At 36.9% G+C, this 20,365-nt stretch overlaps 1 protein-coding gene across 4 annotated transcripts in view; it reads right to left on the reverse strand.

The window, feature by feature from the left end:
* Positions 1-20,365, reverse strand: part of BRAF (B-Raf proto-oncogene, serine/threonine kinase) — a 173,002-nt gene that overhangs the window by 38,891 nt on the left and 113,746 nt on the right. For 3 of the 4 annotated variants that reach the window (XM_043589723.1, XM_043589721.1, XM_043589722.1), the window contains exons 9-13: positions 15,959-15,995; positions 12,158-12,294; positions 11,794-11,911; positions 9,694-9,778; positions 8,676-8,852 (exon numbers count right to left, since the gene is read on the reverse strand). In XM_043589723.1, coding sequence (XP_043445658.1) covers positions 8,676-8,852; positions 9,694-9,778; positions 11,794-11,911; positions 12,158-12,294; positions 15,959-15,995 — 554 coding nt within the window. Of the gene's footprint in view, positions 1-8,675; positions 8,853-9,693; positions 9,779-11,793; positions 11,912-12,157; positions 12,295-14,427; positions 14,548-15,958; positions 15,996-20,365 lie in introns of all 4 variants that reach the window. The other variant, XM_043589724.1, reaches the window with a different exon arrangement.

Raw genomic sequence — 20,365 nt, forward strand, 5'->3', positions numbered from 1 at the left:
ATGGAGATTCCTGGAGAGTTCCAACATTCAGCGAGGTTCAAGTGTTGAGGAAGAACTAGCTACAAAGGAGAAGTAGAAGGAAAATCAGGAGAAGGGTGCTTCTCAAATTTTAATATGCATCCAAATCATTTAGGGACTTTACTAAAATATAGTCTCTAATTCAGAAGATCTGGGGTAGCACCTAAAACTCAGCATTTCTTTTTTTAAATGTCATTTCGCGGGGCACCTGGGTGGCTCAGTCGGTTGAGCCTCCGACTTCGGCTCAGGTCATGATCTCGCGGTTCGTGAGTTCGAGCCCCGCATCGGGCTCTGTGCTGACCGCTCAGAGCCTGGAGCCTGGTTCGGATTCTGTGTCTCCCCCTCTCTCTGACCCTCGCTCGTTCATGCTCTGTCTCTGTCTCAAGAATAAATAAACACTAAAAAAAATTTTTTTAAATGTCATTTTCACTAATACTTCTTAATGTTTATTTATTTTTGAGAGACAGAGAGAGAGACAGCATGTGAGGGGCAGAGAGGGAGACAGAATCCCAAGCAGGCTCTGCTCTGTCAGCACAGAGACTCATGGTGGGGCTTGAACTCACAAACTGTGAGATCACGACCTGAGCCTAAATCAAGAATCAGATGCTTAACCGACTGAGCCACCCAGGCACCCCTAAAACTCAGCATTTCTAAAAGGCTCCCAAGTGGTACAGATGCTACTCAGACCAGATTCTGAGTAGCAAGGGGTTAAGGATGGGTTTCATCGGAGAAGGGTATGATCAACTGCAGAATATGTTTCTGACAGTACAAACAGATGGAGACTGTAAATCTAACCACTGGACCCACTAAGAAGTATTTCAGTGGAGTATTGGGACAAAATCCTGACCAGGTGGGATCCACAATAAAAGGGAAGAAGAGAAATTACAGAGTGAATATCAACAAGTCTTTTGTCAAGTTTTACTGTAAAGAATAGAAAAATGAGGTGATAACTTGAGGGGGAAGCAGAATCAAGGATGGGTTCTCTGTAACTTTTTATTAAGAAATTTTTAAGCATAAAGTTGAAAGAATAGTACAATAATCACCCTACAATCTCCACCTAGATTCAACAATTGTCAACATTCTGCCAAATGTGCATTATAAGGAAGATCTTCTAAATGAAAGAAAGTCCAGTAGAAAAGGAAAAGCTGAAGATGAATAGGGGAGATTTACTCCAAAGATGTCAGTGAGTAGGGGAAATAAGACGGGGATCTAGCATATGAAAAGGAAGGGTTGGCTTTCACTCCTAGTGATAAGGCAGAAAAATTGAGCATGAACATAGGCGGGTGGGCATATGTGGTGGGTGCTTCTAATTTTCTCAATGAAATCACAGGCAAGGAAACCAGCTGACTGTTCTTGGAGGAGAGGTGTTGAAGGTTTGAGGATAGAGAAGGTAAGACACCCTCTAGGAGAAAGGAAGAATGAACAATCTTAAAAAAAAGTATGGCTGCTGTATTACATTAAGAGCCCACTTGAGGTGTTGAAAAGACTAAGCTGGAGAAGCAGCAACGTGTAAAGGAATATACTCTGACACCAAAGTGTCAGCGCCAGGTTACTTGATCTCTCTAAACCCTAGTTTCTTTATAAGTAAATGGGGATGATAATAGGATATACCTCACAGGGCTATTGAGGATTACATGAGGTAGCATATATAAGTACCCAGAACAAAGTCTGGCACATAGTAAGTACTTGCTAAACACATTACTGCATATATAAAAAACCAGAGAATGTAGCTGGTATAAAAAACAGAAGGAGTGGGTAAGTTACTAGTATGTAGCAGAGGTGGGGTCAAAACATAGTACTTACTGATCAAGAAAGATATTTAAAATAAGAATGAAAAAAGGTAAAACCAGTGCGAGTCCATACTTGGAACAACAACATAACTCACTGTGTATACTATTAAGTACCAAATTCTGAAAGGACACACAATACACATCAGAATATTAATGGTGATTATCTCTCGGCGGATTACTGGTGCTGATTGATGTTCACATTTCCTGGGTGTCCTCCAGTGACTATGTATTCCCTATAATAACTTTTATTTTGAAATTAAGAACTTCACCAAAGGCAATCACTGCAGCAATCACTCATATTTGTCACCATAATTAATTCTGTTAAAAATTTTCCACATTGGCCTCCCGGTTTTCACAGTTCATAAAACTTATGAAAGTAAAACACAACTATGGAGTCTTTTGTTTTAAATTAAAAGACAGAAATAATCAACGTGTTATAGATAAGACAACTGCTCTTCTCTCCCTGATAGCTGTCCCCATGCCAATCCCTTCCACCACTCTTGCAAACCACTACTCAATCTGGTGTGTGTCTGCTAATCCTTATTTTAATACTTTTGCATACTTATGTACACCTCTCTTAAAAAAAAAACAACCCACATATAAAAATGTTTTGTTTTTAAAATTTCAAGTGGTCTCGTGCTAATAGCTTTTCTCACCTGATACTGTATCTTAAAGCTAATGCTGATACGTAATTCATTTCTGCTGTGTATTATTCTCCTGCACAGAGGTGCCAATATTCTATTTATCCAAGTCCTCTGATGGACATTTAAATTTATAATTTTTCACTGTTATATATTTTCCTGCAATACATCTCTTCCCATATAAAACTTTTATGGAACAAAAGCTGGCATCTCTCGGGGCAGGTCAGGCCTCTCCATTTTATCAGACCTTCTGGAGCACACCAGGGGTGGCCGGTTGCATCAAGTGCCAGTAAGCAATTCCCCTCATCTTTCTCAACACGCAATTCTGTCTGAATTCAGGTATTCTGCTAATCCCAGTGGGTGAAAAATAGTACTTGTTTTAGTTTTTATTTTTCTGATTACCAGTACCCTCTTTTGTATCATTGTTCTTATCCACTGGAAAATCATGCTCACTATAATTAAATATTCTTTGATCAACTGGAATTATTTTCAGTCACTGATACACGTTCATCTCTTTTCAGCTTTAATTCATCCTTCCATCTTTTTTTTAACTAGGCTTATTATCTTTTTTTAATTTTATTTTTTTAAATTTACATCCAAATTGGTTAGCATATAGTACAACAGTGATTTCAGGAGCAGATGCCTTAGTGCCCCTCACCCATTTAGCCCATCCCCCCTCCCACAACCCCTCCAGTAACCCTGTTCGTTCTCCATATTTATGAGTCTCTTCTGTTTCGTCCCCCTCCCTGTTTTTATATTATTTTTGTTTCCCTTCCCTTATGTTTATCTGTTTTGTCTCTTAAAGTCCTCATATGAGTGAAGTCATATGATTTTTGTCTTTCTCTGACTAATTTCACTTAGCATAATCCCCTCCAGTTCCATCCATGTAGTTGCAAATGGCAAGATTTCATTCTTTTTGATTGCCGAGTAATACTCCGTTGTGCATATATATACCACATCTTCTTTATCCATCCATCCATCCACTGATGGACATTTGGGCTCTTGCCATACTTTGGCTATTGTTGAAAGTGGTGCTATAAACTTGGGGGTGCATGTGTCCCTTCGAAACAGCACACCTGTATCCCATGGGTAAATGCCTAGTAGTGCAATTGCTGGATGGTAGGGTAGTTCTATTTTTAGTTTCTTGAGGAACCTCCACACTGTTTTCCGGAGTGGCTGCACCAGCTTGCATTCCCAAAACTAGGTTTGTTTTTAAGTAAAGAGGCATACTTTTCATTATTTTTTAAAAAAGTAAATCGTGAGGATTTATCCCCAAATTACTTTTAATTATCTTTATTCAGATTATAACACTTCTGTGGGTATAACAACAGACCACAACTTTCTCTTGATTTAACACCTAGTAAATTTTCTGATAAAGTTAAATGAAAAGTTATACAATAAATATTATACTGAAATTAAAAGTCCTGCAAGGAAATGGCATGACAGATTGATCATTCGTGAAATTTCTTTAGTAACAACATTTTTAAAATACCTTGGCCCTAAGGTCAATGACTGTCAGGTGAGAAGATGATAAACATACTATACTAGCCCTGATTCGGGAGGAATGAGACTCTCCTTATCTACCATTACAACAACTCTGCTCTCTTCAGGTAAACCTAAGCAATCAGAAATGATCCTTCACTGAGGAAAGGAGACAAAATCACACAGGAAAAATGTCACCCATCTGCTTATATTCTGTAATCCAATGAAGGGGACACATTTGAAAGTCCTAATGATTCATTTTCCTAATTACTAATGGTTTTATCCTATGAATGACTACAACCCCAGCACCTTGTATCCTTATTCTGCTTATACTCTCTGACTTCAAAATACATTTTGTGTGAGCAGTGGCTGACTGTATACTTTCAAATTGGGAAGGAGTTAGGGGAAAATAATACATTTCAGAAAGTATTCAGAAAAGATCAACAACATCTGGAAAACATTCAGGTGGCAGACTATTTTGAAACGGGGGCTTTGCAAAAGTACACTATTAGGTGGCTCTTTAAACAGACTATGGCCTTACCGGTTAGCTACATCTAGCTTGCTCTGTCCTTTGTGAAATGATGGTGGAGGACAGGGAAGGAGGAATCAGACGTTTAAAAGTTTAAATAAGTACAAAGCATATAATTTGTGCTGGGCTACAATAAATATCAACATTTTAACACTGCCGTTGTTGTTATTATCCAAATGTTCCTAACAAAGCCTCTATTCTTGCTTCACGAATAAAAAATCTTCTTTCATCTCTGAGGAAACTGGTAGGTATTCAGGGGAGAGAGGTGTCTCTTCTCCTTGCCTTGTGTTTGTTTGTTTATTCCTTGTTGCCTCTTTAACTCCGTTTGTTTTGGTCTCTGTCATTGGCATCCCACCCTTTACCTCTGACATTTGATGATCCAGAGACAATTTGTCTTACTCAGACTAAATGAAGCTTCAAAAAACTGTCTGGAAGGTTTGAGCATATGGATGGGCTTCTTGTTTTTTAACTTCCTTGTGTAGTGATCTAAGTGGAATCCCTGATGTCCCTACCTTTGGGTCTTTTCTCTCAGTTGATAAGATTCCTCAGAGAAGACTCTCCCATCTCCTGCCTAAAGGGGAAGGTTTGGCTGCCAGCGTTTGGCTGGGAATCTTTAAAAACAGAGTGCTGGGGAACTCTCCATTCATCCTTCCGGAAACAGTCACTCAACCCCCCTGTTTCTGACAAAATCTCCATGCCCATGTCCCCAGTCCAGATATAATTGATTTTCCTCTCTCCAGAGAATATAGAAGTCTACAGTAGGGCAGGGAGGGGGCAGTCACCCAGCGACCCAGAGCGGGACGCAGGATTTAGAGAAGATTTGCAGATACGCTCTCTCACGTATCTCCCCTCTTCTGAAGGCAGCTGGCACTGACAATTCCTGACACTTTTGAGGAACCTGTGGTGTCAGGTTGGCCATTATTTCCCCATTGCCAACTAAGGCTTTAGCTTTTTTTAGGTATATTAATTCCATTACCACTTCATCTGCTTTCTGGCTTTCAAAATGTTGTTATTGTTTCCTTCCTCTCTGTTATCTCTGTCCTTATATGTTCATGCTTAAAAAAAAAAATTCCTTGATTGTAGTTTTAGTGGCGTTTCAAAACACAGCAAAACTTTGTCACCTTAACTTGAAACCCACATCTGCCAAAGCCGTTAGAAACTAAAGATGTGTTAATACATTTAACCAGGTGCATGTTACTGTCTTATAAAGAACAGAAAGAAGAAATAGGAACTGTATCTTCTTTGGTTCATTTAAAGCTGGTAATAAACTCTTGCTAGAGGGCTTACAATTTACAGTTAAAAAAAAGTTTATTTATTTTGAGAGAGAGAGAATCTCAAGCAAGCTTTGGGCTGTCACCCCTGATATGGAGCTCGATCGAACGACCCTGGGATCGTGACCTAATCCAAAATCAAGAGTCGGATGCTCAACCAACCGAGCTACCCAGGCACCCCTAAAATTTACTATTAATACTTTTTTAGCTATTAAAATCTATGATAAATTTATAGAATGATCTGAATTCATAACTAGGTATACTCATTATATAGTCAGAGTTACCTAAAAATATAACCAAAGTGTTTTGGAATAGACAGATGCAAAGGTTTATGCTTACAGAACCCAAACTGCAAAGTGATGGGATCATATTGTATCTCTTCACGGACTATTCTCCAGACTACAGAACTATTGCAATTTGATAATGTTCTCTCTATTGTACTTCTTGTCTTTATCGATAGTGGCATTCCACTGCCCCATCACTGTTCCTGTTTTTTTAATGTTTATTTATTTATTCTGAGAGAGAGAGAGAGAGAGCGAGGGAGAGAAAGACAGAGATAGAGCGCGCAGGCACGTATGCACACGAGTAGGGGAGGGACAGAGAGAGGGGGAGAAAGAGAATCCCAAGTAGGCTCTGCACCATCAGCACAATGCCTGATGCGGGACTCAAACTCACAAACCGTGAGACCATGACCTGAGCTGAAACCAAGAGTCAGATGCTTAACTGACTGAGACACCCAGATGCCCTACCCATCACTGTTTCTAAAAACAATTTTTAGTACTATTCTTTGCTGCCTCTGTTTATAGCAAAAGCATTTCCCCTTATTCTTTTGTTATTCTCTTTGACCATTTTCTCTTTCCTTGACACTTCTGTTTTGATATGCTTCTCTCTCTTCCAAAAGGTAAAACAGCAATAATATGCAGTTATGTGTAATCATTCTTTCATTTTGTGTGTGTGTATGTAACAGATATGTAGTGAGTACTTATCATAGGCCAGGCCCTGTTCTAGGCATTAGGGATAAAACAATGAACAAAATAAAGCCCCTCATCTCATACAGCTTATATTCTAGTGGGGGTGACAGACAATAAACAAATATGTCCGATACAGCTGAGTCTCAAAAACAAAAGGATAGGGATACAGAAAGTATCATCGGTGGGGTAGGAATCTTAGTTACATAAGATGATGAGTGAGAGAAGCCTTTTTTTTTTTTTTTTTCAACGTTTTTTATTTATTTTTGGGACAGAGCATGAACGGGGGAGGGGCAGAGAGAGAGAGGGAGACACAGAATCGGAAACAGGCTCCAGGCTCTGAGCCATCAGCCCAGAGCCCGACGCAGGGCTCGAACTCACGGACCGCAAGATCGTGACCTGGCTGAAGTCGGACGCTTAACCGACTGCGCCACCCAGGCGCCCCGAGAAGCCTTCTTTTAAAAGGTAACATTTAAACAGAGACCTAAGGGAGAAGCTCTATGGATATCTGCGGAATGAGTATCCCAAAGAGAAAAATAACCAGTACAAAGGCTGAGGAGGGAAGATGCTTGGCCTGAAGAAACAGCAAAGAGACTGGTGGGATGGGAGCAGAATAAGCTTTGTTTTCTTCTCAATGTTTACAACTTTTGCCACGGTTTACTCTTTCCAAGAGTTTAATATACCTTTCAGATTTGAACAGATTCAGATTCTAACTTATATGAAAGGCTGACACTGTTTGAAGTCTAGTGGATAAGTGGGAATGTTACTGAAGAGGTAATCATTTGCTGCAATAAGCATTCTGGCTGACCACAGGCTTGTAAACAATGTAAATTACTTAAATTACTTAGATATATTACTTAGTCTTGAGACAGGGAGGGTGATAGTTCAGTGGGAAGATTTAAGAGCCCGATCTGATTTTCAGTCCTGGTCCTACACTTACACACTAAGTGACCTTGAGTCAGAGCTCTAGGTACTGGTACTTATATACACTTTTACTCTTTTATTCTAATTTTAAAATGTAAAAGTAGCATAGTGAATATGGGGAAAGAATAATGGCTTGGGAGTCAGATTCTGAGTCAAACACCTCTGCTGCTATTTATTAAATGTGCAGCTATAGACATGACTTAAAAGCCTGAGTTTCCTGACCTTTAAAAGCAAAAAAAAAAAAAAAAAAAAAAAAAAAAAATCTATAGCACTATAAAGATTAAATGACATAATAAAAGCCATTTGTATACTATAAAATATAAGATACATACATATTTTTAAACTACCCATAGAGCTTTTAAACTTGTATTCTACTAACTTAAAATTTTTCATCTAAGTACTTTCAAAATTCATTCTTAATTTTTACCTTTTGATTTCCTTCTTCATTTGTACTTAAGAGCTGCATGCAAAATTTATCCCTCCCAGTTGGTTCCCTATTTTGACCGATGATAAATTCTATTTAAGCAACATTTTATCTTTTAAATTACATAGCAAAATTCAACAGATATGAACAACTCAACTTGGAATCCTTAAAAAAGCATCAGAATGCAGATTTTCATTTTATTTTATTTCACTCAGATGACATTTTGTAATAAAAAATATGGGTGCATGGAGAAAATAATTTGAAAGGATAACTTAATTATTTTGTATACTTCAGTAACTGTTAAAGACTTTTTTGTAGACTTTCTTGGTTTTTTGGCCTATTTTGTTTTGTTAACCTTCAATACTAAATCATTGCATGCTAAACATAAAATTGCAGTCACGTATTTGTCATCAAATATTTGATACATGTTTTTGAAGACTATACTAAAGATATACTAGAGAGACATTTTATTTCTTAATATCATATTTTTAGCCATTAGTTAAAAGTGTTCCTATGTTACTAGACAGTAATTCAAAAGCAACCCAAAAGAATATTAGCTAAAACCTTTAAAATACCATCAGTGGTCTTCAAAAACAATTTACAAGAGATTTAACAGAATGGAACTTACTCCATGCCCTGTGCAGTCTGCCGAGCAATATCTATCAGCTTGATCATCTCGAATTTGGTCTCGATGATGTGGAGATGGTGGTATAAGCTGGAGCCCTCACACCACTGGGTGACAATAGCCAGCTGGGGCTTTGTTGAATAGCCCATGAAGAGCAGGATGTTCACATGCCGAGTTTTCCTGTAAAAGGAAGTATGTTAATAAATAGTAAATGTCGATAAACTTCAGCAAATCTTAAAAAAGTGGACCAAAGCAGTCTGATTATCAGGAAGAACATAAGGAAGGATAAGTTTAGAAATTATTTTAGGAATTGTCTAGTGTAATATCCTACCCCTTGCAGAAAGATCTTAGGTTTTAATATACTTCACAACAGGCAACTGAAGTTGCTTAAATACCTTCAGTTGTGCAAAGCTCTTCACAGAGACTGCAGCTTCTTTTTTCACCCTTACCCCCCTTTTGAAAGTGGTTCTAGTATTAAAAAGTTCTTTGGGGTTGAGAAAAAACTATTTCCCTACAACTTCCGCCACTGGCCGTCCTCTTCTGCTCTCTGGAATAAAACAAAGTCTGTACCTTCTTGAACATAATAGCCTTCTGTGGACCCAAATATACTCAGTTCTACCAACTGTTTTCCCCTTGTTACAGTTTCAGAACCCTCCTCATCTAAGTTGTCCCTGCCTGGATATTCTCTAGTTTGTTACTGTTCCTCAAGTCCCAGGGCTTGACACAATCTTTAAATGTGTTCTGATAAATTTAGAATTTTGAGAGTATTATTTCCATAAGTGGAAATAGGATTTTTCATGATCAGAACATTGTATTTCCATTAATTCACCTTAGGACTAATTTTCCTATCAGTTATACCATATAATATTGTACACCACTTAAACAATATGGTTAAAGACATAGTATACTCAAACTCTGTCTTATCCACTTTTAGTAAACCTGTAAAGCCAACAGTGGCTATCACTGGAAAATAGAAGATAAAGATAACTTCTCTGGAAAACAGTAATGCACACAGGCTCACCTGAGTACTCCTACTTCATTTTTGAAGGCCTGTAACTGCTGAGGTGTGGGTGCTGTCACATTCAACATTTTCACTGCCACATCACCTAAAAAAAAAGTTGTCATTCCAAATGTCATTCCAATTTTTTAAACTTAAAAAAAATATATATATATATACATATATATACATATATATATATATATATATATATATATATATACCTCTTGGATATTTTCACTAATTACCATGGCCTTAAATCCATACCATTATTAAATTGCAAATAAATGAGATCTTAACTTCTAAAATGTATTAATTTTCTAAAGATAAAAACTAAATGAACAATGACACTCCTATACTAGTATTTCAAAATACCACCTCCCCCCCAATAGCCAATGTTGTATTTCCCCTAGAAACGTAGTTTAACCAAGTAAGTACCCATGGTATTTTCCTGATTAATTAACAATACTAAACCAAATGCTTTTATTATCTGAATGTTAAAACAAACTATTGATGACAGGCCCAATGAAGCTTGGCTGAAATAGAAAACTGCAGAGCTTCTTTATCAGAGTAGTTAACATGGTTTTCAAATCCAAGGATCATTTGCTTTTGCTCAGGAAGATTAAAAAAATAATTTTATGTGAAACAGAATTCTTACACATCGCCAGTGGGTGTGTAAAATGGTGCAAGCACTTAAAACACTTTTGGCAGCATCTACTAAAACTGAACATATGTATATCCAGTGGTCCCACAATTCTTTCCTAAGTATATACCCAGCAAAAATGGAACATATGTTCTCCAAACAACATGTACTAAGAATATTCACAGCAGCAGCATTCGTAATAGCCCCAAACTGGACACTATTCAAATGTTCATCACACAGTAGAGATTGGAAAAGAAATCATGTTAGAGTCACACAATGAATACTATTCAGAGAATGAATGACCTATAACCACATCCAATAATACAGATGAATCTTGTACTTTTTTGCAGGTTTATTATACTTTGATATAATTATGGATTCTTCCTGATTATCGAAGTAATACAGTGCTCATAGTGAAAAACATTTTGAAAACAAAGAAAAAAAGTAAAATCTCCTATAATCATGTCACTCAGAAGTGATCATTAACACACTGATATATAAACTTATTAGGCTTTTATATGTATGCAGTGTGAATATTTACGAATACATATGGAAAAAAATCACCTAAAAAGATATATAGTAAAATGCTGACAGTCATTTTAAAAGTTTATGTTATATGTATATTTCTAGGCAGTACCATAGTATAGGATATTATACATGCTGTTCTGTAAAATTTAATATACCACACGTACTTTTCTGTATCAATAAATATAGATCTACCACACTATCTCATGTCTATATAATCACATATGAAGGTTATCAATTTATCCAGTCCTCTGTGAATGAACACGTAACTTTATTTCCATTTTCTCATTAAGTCTCTAATGAATATACTTGCACACACATCTGTTTGTTTCTGCCCAATGAGTTGTAGTTCTACAAATGGAATTGTTGGCTCAACACACATATTGACAAACTGCCCCCCAGAAAATCTGTAGCAATTTATTCTCCCTCCAGCAGTGTTATAATCACAGCTCTAAACATGGCCAATTAAAAAAACAAACAAACAAACACAAAAACAAAAAAAACCTATCTGTCCACTTGAGAGGCAAATAATGATTTGTAGCTTTTGAATTTGCAATTCTTTGATAATTAGTGAGGCTAAACATTTCTATATGCTCCCTGGTTGTTTCTTCCTTTGGTAAGTACAATTTTAATGTTTACCTGTGATTTATAACACAAATAAAACTATCAGCAAAAAGACTTCTAAAAGAAAAAAAATCTTGGGGCGTAACTTACCCGGGGAATTGTCATCTTTAAAAATTATGACTGTAATGACAGGAGTCCTCCTTGCTGTGAATTGTTTTTATTTCCCATAATTTTTGTTAACCCTTTCTTTGGAGGACTCTTTAATCTGACCTATTTGCTATGATGCTATTTGCTTAGTGATTCAAACAGTGCATATTCCCTTTGATTTTTTTAAATCACAGTTATGACACGTATCCTATTATAACTTGTATGTCACTGTATTACATACGTACCATGCCACTTTCCCTTGTAGACTGTCCCAAATGACCCGGATCCAATTCTCTGTCCCACTGTGATCTGCCCATCAGGAATCTCCCAATCATCACTTGAATCCCTTCTACCAAGTGTTTTCTTCATAAAAATAGCACAAAAGTCAAGCCAAAGCAAACAAAAAAGGAAGAGAGCAAAAATCAGTGTGTGGGAATGCTTTAAGCAAAAAACTATCAGCTTTTAAATTTACTTTGTTAAGGGAATTCTGTGTCACATACTGACATATCATACATCACCACATATCATATAATCTAAAAGGTGACATTACATTTAGCTAGCTCATAAAACAAAAGAGCTGAGAGGACAGAAGATCTCATATATTCTCACCATTCGATTCCTATCTTCTGAGGATGAAGAAGATTTCCTTTCCCGCTGAGGCCCTGGAGATTTCTGTAATGCTTTTACATTAGTGAGAGAGCCCGGCAATGAGGCAGGCGGGGTGGCAGACAAGCCTGTGGTTGATCCTAAATTAGTGAAATGAAAAATGTATCTATTAAAGGAGGATTGAGTATGTTAATTTACTGGGGGAAGAGGGTGGGGAGACATTTAGACTTCTTTTCAAAATGCAATGTATGTTTAAAGGCACATCTTTTGGAAATGATAGGACAAAAAAGGGCCTCATTTGGTGATCTGCACTGTAATTTCTTTTAGTTTTCTGGTCAATTTAATGACTTTTAAAACACCTGATTTCAGATACATACTTTGCTTATTGGTGTAGAGTCTGGAAGAAAAATAATCTTTCTAAAGTAAGAGGTCAATACTAAAACAATACTCCCAAGTCTTTGTTTGATTTAAAAAAGTAAAATCAATTTAAAAGCTTATAGAAAAAATAAACTTGTAACTATTTTATGTTACCTGAACAGCCAATCAATATAAAAACAGATGGAAACTCCCAAATGGGAACATATAATAATGGCCTTAATGTTAAAAATATCTGGCTCTATCATATTAGCCACGAGAACTTTAAAAATCCTATAGTGTTTAAGAGTTAGAAATATCGGTCAGTTCAGTGGTTCCTGGATTCCTGTTCTACCAAAGACTACTTGTTACCTGTATAACAAAGTTAATACAAACAAAGCCAAACAAGTTTCTCAAGACTTTCTGAAAAATCTCTACAGGTATAAAGTGAGAGAAAAGTTAAGTGCTGTGGCCTCCTGGCCAAGCTGCTACAAGTGGAAATATTCTATGAGTCAAGTGAGTCCAGTGGATACACTGAAAGTAGACTCAGTAGGCAGGGCTGCATACTTTTCTAAACACCGACTGAGCACAACTCCTAGATTCACCTAGCCGGTTTAGAGGGGTTCAGGGCAATGACTCCTAGTGGCGTCTGAATACAGTTAAGGAGAACTGAGATGTCCAGTAATATTTGCATATACAGAACAAAAAGACCTCGAAAGAATTTTTTCTTTTATAAGATTACTATTTGGGGGTAGGGAGAATAGCAATGTCTACATTTAAATGTTCAAACTGTACAGAATTTTATCATTACCACATCACACATGTCATCACATGGAGAATGTACCTGATCTGATATGCAATTTTCTAAAAGGAAATGGGGCCTGGGATGCCTGTAACTAGAGCATAATCCATTTTCCACCTTCCAAGTGGTAATTTTCAACATCATAAAGCTTTAACTGCTTGCTCAGGCCTCATAGATTCTGATCTACTCAATAATGTACTGTATTACTTATTTCAGTGACACTACTCAGTACTGTAGGAATTCTAGCCCATCCTATGGATTTTATGAGAAACAGCTGGGCTGAGACAGCAAAAATCTGAACCACCACCATCACTTTCAGAGTAAATAAGAGACACTAGCAAAAGCCAGTAAATATAATTCTTTAAAAATATTTGTAGTAAGATACCTGTCTGAATTTTGAGTTAAAATGTTAAGAGACCAGTTTAACTACCAAACAGAGTGAGATGAACTGAGAGAGTGGAACCACACTGCTATAGTGCTTCTTTCATATTAGGGTGTAAGTGAGGGTAGCAATCCTCAAATTTTATGAAGTATGCTAAAAGTACCCCAAATATATTAAAAACCTTTAAGGCTCCCTACCTCTGATATAATATAAAACGTATGTGTCCTGCATTAAAAAAAAGGACAGTGCTATTATAGAAAAATAAAGCCAAAAATCTGGCAAAATCTCCTAATTGGGGTTTCTGTTTTTACTTTATTAAAAACCACAAGAGTTGATCACAAATATTAATAGTCATGAAGGCTATTATGTAAATGGATTAAAATAAAAGTTATTCTGATTGAGGCACCCCCCCCCATATACATTATTTATTGCCACCCACCGAGTTTAAGAAATTATCAAGACCAAAAAGTAAGTAATAGAACAAAAAACAAGATGGATATCTTAGCTCAGAATTTTCTTGCTTTTAAAAATTTATGACAGACAGCATACAGAAAGCTTGTGGTAGTGAGTATGTGTGAGAAGCACATTCAGAGCATTCCAGCCAGGCCAAGCAGAAATTTAGTACTGAAAACTCTCACACTTACAAACACACGCTGTGAAGGTGAGGCACAAACAGTATCTGTAGTTTATATTGAGTTTGCTTTGGGTGAAAACAAGAAAGAAGAGCCCAACTACCTCTGAACACTGGGCCAGGCTCAAAATCAAACACTATTTCACTGGGGACAGAATGTAGGAGGGGACTGGGAGTCCGGGATTGGTATTTCCGAAGACCACGCATCAGCTGGTTCAAAGGGGCTGTTAGAAGAGAAAGAGAGGGGCAGGCAAACACAAGAAGACAGACACACAGAAGAAATGAAAGAAGTCATGGGAATAAATGAGTTGAAGCCTGCTTCACAAAATATTCTGGATGTCTAAAAAATCTGCTTGTTTTCATAAAATCCCAATGACTTTTTATAAAGTGACTCATAAAAAGGATAAGAAGTGCCATTTGATTTTTGGAACTAAGCAGGCAGTTTTTAAGATTAACTTAACTTTGTGATGCTAATATGATGGCAACACTTAAATGCTGGATGTACTGGGCAAAATTATCAGAAGCCACAGTTATTAAGACACATGAAAATCAAACTGGCAGCAACATTAATTGGTGGATTCATGGAATAACAAATGGAAAACAACCACAACTTTTTAAACTACATGCTATAATGAATAGTAAGTCCAAGATACAATGCAGGGTTTTCATTGAGGCAGATTCACAGGTATAGAGAAACATAACACAAGATGACTTACACAATGTTTTTATTCAATATAAAATATCTTTAAAGTCTGGGTTTAGGTATTTTGAAGATAAAGCAGTTCACAGTGAGGAGACCGACTCTCAAAAAGGTAAACAGGTATTACAGGTCCTCTTTTTTAGAGAGAAAATACTTGAAAAAGTAAGCACTAAGGACCACCTGGAAGAAATCTTCAAGACAGTTTCAAATACCATTTCGTGGAAAACACTGTATAGGGATAAAATCTTACTTAAAAAGTAAGCAATGTTTTCTTATGTCCCCAATTTTTAGAGTGCTAGAGTGAACATCTGATGAAGCAATCTCCATTCAATTTCTCATTTACTTCTTTTATTTACTGGACTAATAAGAGGACAACATGCTTTCTTTCTATAAGGGTCCATTTTGTATAAGGTACATTCCAAACCCTTCCAGAATGCTGAAGAGGCTGACAATGTCCAACAAACGGAGATGTTGTGACAGGCAATCTAAGGGATTCTTCACAAGAATGACTTAGGAAAATCAAGTGTTAACTGACCCTAAGCTCAATCATTAAGTATGAGTGGTACTAGTTAGAGTTCCTTCCCAAAGGGAAGTTAGCACCTCTAGTTTTAGAGATAGTTAGGAATCAGTAAGGTGGGTAAGATAGTTGATGATCTGTCTTTGAGGATAACAACATTTTAAAATTGTAGATAGTACATTTAAGATTCCCTTTTATGTCTTCTCTTTTTATCTACTCATCTTATAAATCAGTTAAAATTTTACCAGAGATGAATGATAAATAATAAAGAAAACTAAAAAAAAATTGGGGGGTTTTCCCTACACATTTTTCTCTGTGTCTGTGTTTCATGAAAGAAGCAAATATAAAGGAGACAAGCAGCAAAGCAATTGCATTTTTCCCTGATTTTTTTTTTTTTTTAATTGAAATCACTACTTACCTCCATCACTACGAAACCCCTGGTCTCTAATCAAGTCCTACAAATAAACAGTAATGGATATTTATTCAAAGCATACGGTAAGAAAGTAATAACAACACTGAACTTTCCACTAACCATTAACAGAAAGGTTAATTCAACATAATACCTGTCATACAATTACTTCACAAAAGAATATGAAATTAGGGAACATAAGATAAACATTTTGAAGCACTTGTCAACCTAACCCCTATATTGAAGGGATTATTAGTCCTAATCAAATGTTGAAATCCCTTTCAGGCCATTCAAAACCAATGGCTACATCAATTCTTTTTTTTTAACGTTTATTTATTTTTGAGAGAGAGGGAGACACAGAATCTGAAGCAGGCTCCAGGCTCTAAGCTGTCAGCACAGAGCCCGATGCGGGGCTCGAACTCACGAACCATGAGATCATGACCTGAGCTGTAGTCAGATGCTTAACCGACTGAGCCACCCAGGTGCCCCTGGCTACATCAATCTTAAAAAAAAATTCTACTGGCACATATTAGCCATAAAATGTTCATACCCTTTGATCTTGTGATTCCACTTTTGGGAATTTTTCCTAAGGAAATAATTCAGAAGAAAAAAATGTATGCATAAAGATATTCAGTGCAGCATTATCCATCATACTAAAATATCAGAAATAATTATTTCCCTATTATAGACATATGACATTTTAGTTAAGTAAATTATGGTGCATCAGTTTAGTAAGTATTATGCAGCTACTGAAATAAGTGTGAATCTTGTATCGTGAAACATGTTTACAATATAAAAAAATATTAAATGTACACAAAATACGAATGTATTTTGATTACAATCAAAATACAGATGCGTAAGGAAACACTAGAGGGGGAAGAAAATCAAATGGCTCTAATAGGGTTTTGTTAAAGTTTGTCTTTATTATTAAAACATATCTTCCTACAACAGACAATACTGGGTGATGGGGACCGAAAAGTCTACTGGCAACGCGATGCACTTTGGACATTGATAGGTGGAACTTAGTATGTTTACCCAGTTTAAATAGGAGGGCCTGAACGGCCCCAAATGTCTCTAAACAGGCTCAAAGGCTCTTTGCAAACAGGCAGCCTTTTGTTTCTAGTCTAGAATAGATTCTTTACAAATGCATTTCCATCATGTGTAATGTATTATATAAAGCCTTTCCCATCTTCTACAGAATAACCAACAAATATACATCTGCCAACAATGTGCTAGGTGTTAGGGGCTGCATGGCTACCAGTAAATATAAAATCCTTGTGGTCTCACTAACTTTCTCTGTGTTCTTGAGGACTTGTAATCTAAGTGGAAGAAAGATGTACAAACATGGAAATGAAATGATAAAAGAATAATAACTTAAGAAAACCATAAAAGAGGTGCCAAAGTTGCTTAGTTAACTGCCAGACAAATAGTATGGGTGAAAAGACTCCTGGTGCCACACGAGTTCAAAGGATAAAGAACTGTAAGACCTCACTGTGGAAGCATTTCAAAAGAGCTAGGAGTTGGGGGTAGATAGGAATGCAGGGGTGGAAAGAAGCAGAGGACCACCTACATTTTTTTTTTTAAAGTAGGCTCCACACCCAGCTTGGAGCACAACTGCGGGGCTTGAATTCACGATCCCGAGGTCAAGACCTGAGCTGAGATCAAGAGTCTGACGCTTAAGCGACTGAGCCACCCAGGTGTCCCAGAGAGGAACTTCTAGACACAAAGAACCGCAAGACAAAGGCAAAAATGGCCACATCCCTTTCCTTTTTGCTTCACCAACCTTGTAACTCCCCACAACCAGGGATCAGCCACCTCTGGCTTTCTCCGCTCTTACTGCTAATTAACACCATAAACTTCTATTTTTCAATCTGTTCCTAAAGCTCTTTGACAATCTTTTCACTTATTCTAGGTTAAAGAGGATCTTCTAGTATCCCAATACTGGCTATTTCCAACTCTCCCTCATCTCCTGTAGCTCCTTTTGTTACTTATATCTCTTCCCTTTAGCATGATAGAGGAAACAGAAGCCTGTCCCTATATTAACAAGTATTTGCACAGTAGCGTTAGCTATAATTTCTGAATTCTTACTATGTGCATAATAAACATTTTCAAATCAACAAAAGAGGTAGATACAGCTAGCTTCAAGGTTAAGGCATTTGCCCAAGGTCATACAGCCTGTAAAGAGCTGCAGAGCGAGCTATGTCCATCTCTAATTCCTCACAGCCCCTGAGGAATATCGTTTCCACGTTTAGGAACTGGACTATATCAATTATTCCCTCTCTTGTTATTTTCAACCTCTCTCTTCACTTGCTTCTTCCCCTCAAGTTACAAACACGCTGAAGATTCTCACATTAAAAACAACTGTCCTTCAACCCTGTTTTAATCTATGGCCCTTACATTATTCCTTTAGAGCCAATCTTCTCAAAAGTGACACTTACCCCCACACCTTCATCAGCCTTGTGCTCCTCCACTGGCCCTCTAAAACAGCTCTCAGTGAAGTCAAAGTGACATTTTAATTGTTCAGTAGTCATTTTCAGTCCTTATCACATGTGAGTTTCAGTGGCAACTAACATCAACTACTTCAGCATTCTTCAATTCCCTTTCTGCCCTTTGGGGTGACACTACTCTCTCTTACTTATGTAAAGTTAGACTTGGGAAGAGGAGCCCATTAAAGGCACAGAAAAGGACAGTCTTTGCCCGAACCTCAAAATGTTAATAATATTCAGTGGGGTTGCATATTCTACCTTCTTTTCAATTTACATGTAGTCTTTGAGTAGTATCATTTACACCCATGGTTTTAATTGAGAAATATGCTAATAATTCCAAAATCTGTTATCTCTACTCAAGGTCCTTATATTCAACTGCCACTGGACTTCTAAACCAGTAAAGTCCCTCAGACAACTTAATGTCAGTATGTCCAAAATAAAAGTTACCATTTTCATTTCTATAAGACCTGTTCTTCTTCCTTTGGTATTTCCTATACTACTGAATGGAATGAATACTATTTACCCAAGCCAGAGAAGTGTGGACATTATCTTCTAGATCTCATCTCTTTCACTTCTTTCTACTACTCTACAGAACAGTAGTTAAACATAAGCAAGAAAGACCAGGTTTTACCCCATTTCAATCATTTATTAGCAATGTGATCTTGGGTAAGTTTCTTAACCTCTTCAAATAGAATTTTCTCAACAGTAAAATAAGGATAAAAATAGTACTTAATCCATGAGTGTTTATGAGGACAGACTAAGAAAATTTATGTAGGGGAGCCTGGGTAGCTCAGTCGGTTAAGCATCCGATTCTTTGTTTCAGCGCACGTCATAATCTTATGGTTCTGTGAGTTCAAGCCCTGCGTCAGGCCCTGCACTGACAGTGTGGAGCCAGCTTGGGATTCTCTGTCTCTGTCTCTCTCTCTCACTCTCTCTCTGCCCCTCCCCCACTCACACTAGCTCTGTCTCTCTCAAAATAAACAAACTTAAAAAAAGAAAAGAAAATTTATGTAAAGCACTCAGTATAGTACTTGGCATATAGTAAGCATTCATCAACAGTAGCCATTTTTGATACCATTCCTAACAATCTTGCCTTCTAAATCTCTCGTGAACTCAAAATATTCTTCCAAAATACAGAGCTGAGCACTTCCTCTCCCACTCAAAAGTTTTCCAGACTCCCTACTACCAGCAACGACAGAAACCTTAAAGACTTGACAATGCCTTTAAGTATGGACTCTACCTACCTAGTTTTGTCTTCTTCTCCCTACTCTTCTCCTGAACCAGAAACTCCTACAATGTGCATTATTAATTACATCCTAAGTAAAGGTACTACCATATTTTTTGCATGTACTATTTCCTTAACAAATGCCCTTTCTTCTTAAAACCCCCACCTAGTGAATTTAATGAACTCCTACGCATTCATCTTTTATAATGTGGCTTAAATGTTGTCCTTTCTCTGTTAAGTACAGTGATAAACTCTACCCTGTGGCATATAGGATTATCACCCTCTTCTATAAACTACCGCTATATATTTTTGCATCTATTTATATGTCTGATTCATCCATTAGACTGTGACCTCTTTGCGATCACAGACTATGTGCTAATTCATCTTTAATTCCCAATTCTGACAGTGCCTATCCCGGAGTCAGCATTGCCAAGTATGTCAAAAACAAGTTAAAAAAAACTTATTTACTAGAATAATAAATGATAAATAATGATTGGATCTGAATGACTGAAATTGAATGAAAATGCTAAAGCATTTATATATTATCTTATAATCAATGGAAGTCAATGAAAGTTTTGGAACAAGGAAACAGATGATGGCAGAGGTATAAAAAAATTATTCGGACACTAACATAAAGAATGGAAATGGATAGAGAGAAACCAATGGCAGGAAATCCATTTAGGAGATTAATTAATTCAAATAAAG

Source organism: Prionailurus bengalensis, chromosome A2 (assembly GCF_016509475.1).
Source record: "Prionailurus bengalensis isolate Pbe53 chromosome A2, Fcat_Pben_1.1_paternal_pri, whole genome shotgun sequence".
Lineage (NCBI taxonomy): Eukaryota > Metazoa > Chordata > Mammalia > Carnivora > Felidae > Prionailurus > Prionailurus bengalensis.